At 37.9% G+C, this 3,584-nt stretch overlaps 1 protein-coding gene across 1 annotated transcript; it reads left to right on the forward strand.

Annotated features, from left to right (window-relative positions):
* Positions 1–192: 192 nt before the first annotated feature.
* On the forward strand, positions 193–1,952 carry LOC110037761 (IRK-interacting protein-like; the record flags this gene model as incomplete). Its single annotated transcript, XM_020742464.1, is given in 1 exon segment — positions 193–1,952. A coding segment is annotated over 1 exon segment (1,488 nt), but the record flags the coding sequence as incomplete, so codon positions are not given.
* Positions 1,953–3,584: the final 1,632 nt, after the last annotated feature.

Consider the following 3,584-nt stretch of genomic DNA (forward strand, 5'->3'; position numbering starts at 1 on the left):
TTTATATTTTTTGGTGCATAACAAAATTTAAAACTTTTGTAAGCGCAGTATGCATATGGATGACTTATTTTAATTTTTTTTTCTTCAAGATGTATTTTCTTGTATGCAGTTAATTTAATCTTCTTATTATTTTTCTTGCGGAAAAGAAAATCTTTTCTTTTGACTCACCAATGCTTCTTGCAGACTTATGAAGAAGAACCGTTGCCTCGTCATCCTCATATTCGTTTTAATGGAAATCTTATGAAAAGCTGGAGCAGATTTACTCTGATAGGGAATGCCAAAAGTAGTGAACTTGAAAAATCTGATACAAAATCTGTAAATGGACTTTCTTCCCTGAATAATGACAAGTATGATTTTTCCACTGAACATTTGTCCAACAAAAACTTATTCCTAGACCACAATCACTTCATGCAAACAGCTCCAGGAGCTGATCTCTTCAAATCTTCAAGTAGAAACACTACAGGAGACTCTGAAACTAGTACAAATTCCATTTCTTGCAAGCATGGCTTGAAAAAAATTAAGCAGGCGAAATCTAAAAGTCTTGGTGGTCCAGTGACTTCACTTGATAAACCGACATCATTGTCCTGTCAATTGAAGAGCAAAGGGCCAACATTTTCATGGCTGTTTCGTGGATCAAAAATGAAATCCAAGCATGAAGTGTCTCCAAAAACCATTGAATCAGAGGATCTATCCCAGCTTAAGAAGGAATGGGGAGTTTTCTCAATTGATATGTTGAGGGATGAGTTACAAGAGGCCTATGAGAAGAGGCGCTTTGCGATGACAGAAGTTGCAGAGATGAGATCTTCACTGGGAGAGCTGCAGCGAAAATTTTTTAGCTTGGAATCCTACTGTGAGGAGCTGAAGATGGCCCTCAAACAAGAAATTCAGGGTAAGGACAGCCTAGTTCTGAACAATTCGAAGAGAACAAAGCAGAAAATTAACAGTGGCAGGAGCACAGATGAGTCCATGCCTGTAAGCCATGAAGTAGTGGTGGAGGAGTTTCTACATATTGTCTCTGAAGTAAGAATTTCTACTAAACTTTTCTGCGAAACTTTAATCAGCCAGATTGATGAAACCGACAGCAGTTTAATGGATAAGCTAAGTATACTTCTCCATCAATACCCGATAACTCCAGACAATAAAAACTCAGAGGAGGTTATTTCCCTCTTGGAAGCTCTCATAAACAAGTATCTGTATCAGGATTTTGAGAATTGTATCTTCCAAAAAAACGGTTCACCAAAGGTTTTAGATCCCAACCAAAACCGCTTGGAGAATTTTTCAGCATTTGTTTTGTTTCGTAATATGAGTTGGAATGATATTTTAAGAAAGGGTACAAATTATTATGGTAAAGATTTTAGCCAGTTTTGTGATAAAAAAATGAGCTGTATTGTTTCTATTCTCAACTGGTGGAGGCCATGGCCTGAGATTGTCCTTCAATCATTCATTGTTACGGCTAAGTGCCTTTGGTTGCTTCATCTTTTGGCATACTCATTTAACCCTCCTGTAATGATATTCAGAGTTGATGAGAACAGACGTTTTGATCCCATGTACATGGAGGATGCTCTTCCATACAAGCAGCAGGGAGCACCAGCACAGGTCAAGAAAATGGTGACGCCTGGATTTTATGTGAAGGATAGGGTTTTAAGGTGCAGGGTTATGTGTACATTTGAACCCTTGTAAGAGGAGTTTCCATTTTTTTTTTATTTGTGAGATTGTTTGAATTTGGGGTCTTAGTTCATCTTATTGTTAGTTTCTTTCCAAGAATTGGTGAAGTGATAAAAGTTTTAACAGCATTGGATAAGAAGCTGCTGTATTTTTCACAGAGGGTGAGCATTTCTTTTATGATTTATATGAACAAAAATGTCAGGATCTAATTTTCATGTTTTGAATGGCTGTACGAGGGCAAAATGGTATATGATCAATCAGTTTGAGAGGCCCTTTAGCTGATTAAAGTGGGCACTTGCTAAATCCAATTTTGTTAGTGATTAACTCCTAGATCCTACTGGCAAGATTTACAGTTATAAAGCAGACTAAATATAGGGAGGGGAGAGGGAGAGATGGGATGGAAACTCCGTAATTGATCATTTAACAATCAAAACCACTTTGTGAAAAACATACCGGTTCGAGAAATTTGGAACAAAATTAAAATAAAAGCATACAACAAAGAAATTCAAAAAAAACACAACATGATTTAACGTTGAAAAACCCGAGAAAAGGAAAAAATCTAAGTCCACCAAAATAATTATAAGAAATCTTACACCATTTGGTTCAACTCTTTATTCCTGAAACTTACAACAACTTCGGGATGCCCCTCCTCTCTTTACTGCAGCCGAAATTCTTTTTCTCAACACTTTACTGCTCCATGCAAAAGTATAGCCGAGGAATATTTAAGAGAGTTCTCCTTGCAAAAGAAAATTCCTATTGTGAAAATGGGGGATTAAATCCTGTAACTGGAGAAGTATTCGTCCTGGCACACTCGTGCCTCCTCTGAGCATGTGGGTTCTCACTACTCTGTTATGGGATACAAAACAGAAGAACCCGTGGCGCACTCGTTCCACTGCCGGGCGTCGCGGTGCCGCCATCTCGGTAGCCAAGCACGGGGATAGTGTTTATGGTGTGGAGAGCCACTCTACTGTGGATCTTGGGCGCCTTTGCCACGTGTTGCAGCTATTGCTAGCTCCAATCAAGCTCCATAACTCAACGAACTCTCACTTAGAGATTATTTGCACCGGAATACCTCTCCTTCATTTTATTTGCACCAGAACACCTATCCTTCATTTTTTGTACATTCATCTGTACCATCCTCATAGACATGTATTATAGTTTAGCTCACCTCTGGTCTCAACTTTCCTAGACTCCAACTGAAGTAAAGCTTCAGTTTCTCGATAGCCACAACCTTAGTAGTTAACATATCAATAAGTTTGCAAACTGTATGTATCTTCTCTAAGAACAAACACCCATCTTAGAGGGGAAAGCTAATAAAGTGATACCTCAATTGAATTTGCTTTATCTTAGCATGTAAAGTATCATTTTTGGAAAGATGAATAACACGCATATTGTTACTCGTGATGCTTTCCAATCTGATACTCTTTGCCTAATTTTGTTATAAAGCTTTGTAGCAGAGTCATCTACATGATTGCCTCAATCATAACAATATATTTAGCTTTCATAATTGAAAGTACGACAATCATATGCAGTCTGAAAATCCAACTTAATGTCACATTCTCTGAAGAAAAGATATATCAAGTTGTACCTCTTCTACAATCCAAATATCTTATTAGATTTGAATCTACAGATCCCTGTAGAGCGATCACTGCACTACCAAAGCAAAATGTGTTGTTGATTGTTCCACTAAAGTACATATGAATCCACTTCATAGCCTCCCAATGATTCTTTCCAGGATTACCCATGTACTTGCTGACCACTTCTACTGCATATTCAATATCTAGACTCATACATATCAAAGCATACACTAGACTCTTAACTACTGAAGCAGTCAAAGTTCTCCGCATTTGTGCTTGCTCTGCTTCAGACTTTAGAGATAATCCATTAGACAACATGAAGTTGCCCCCTAAAGGGGGTGC

Source organism: Phalaenopsis equestris, unplaced genomic scaffold (genome assembly GCF_001263595.1).
Source record: "Phalaenopsis equestris unplaced genomic scaffold, ASM126359v1 Scaffold224738, whole genome shotgun sequence".
In the NCBI taxonomy this organism is placed as follows: Eukaryota; Viridiplantae; Streptophyta; class Magnoliopsida; order Asparagales; family Orchidaceae; genus Phalaenopsis; species Phalaenopsis equestris.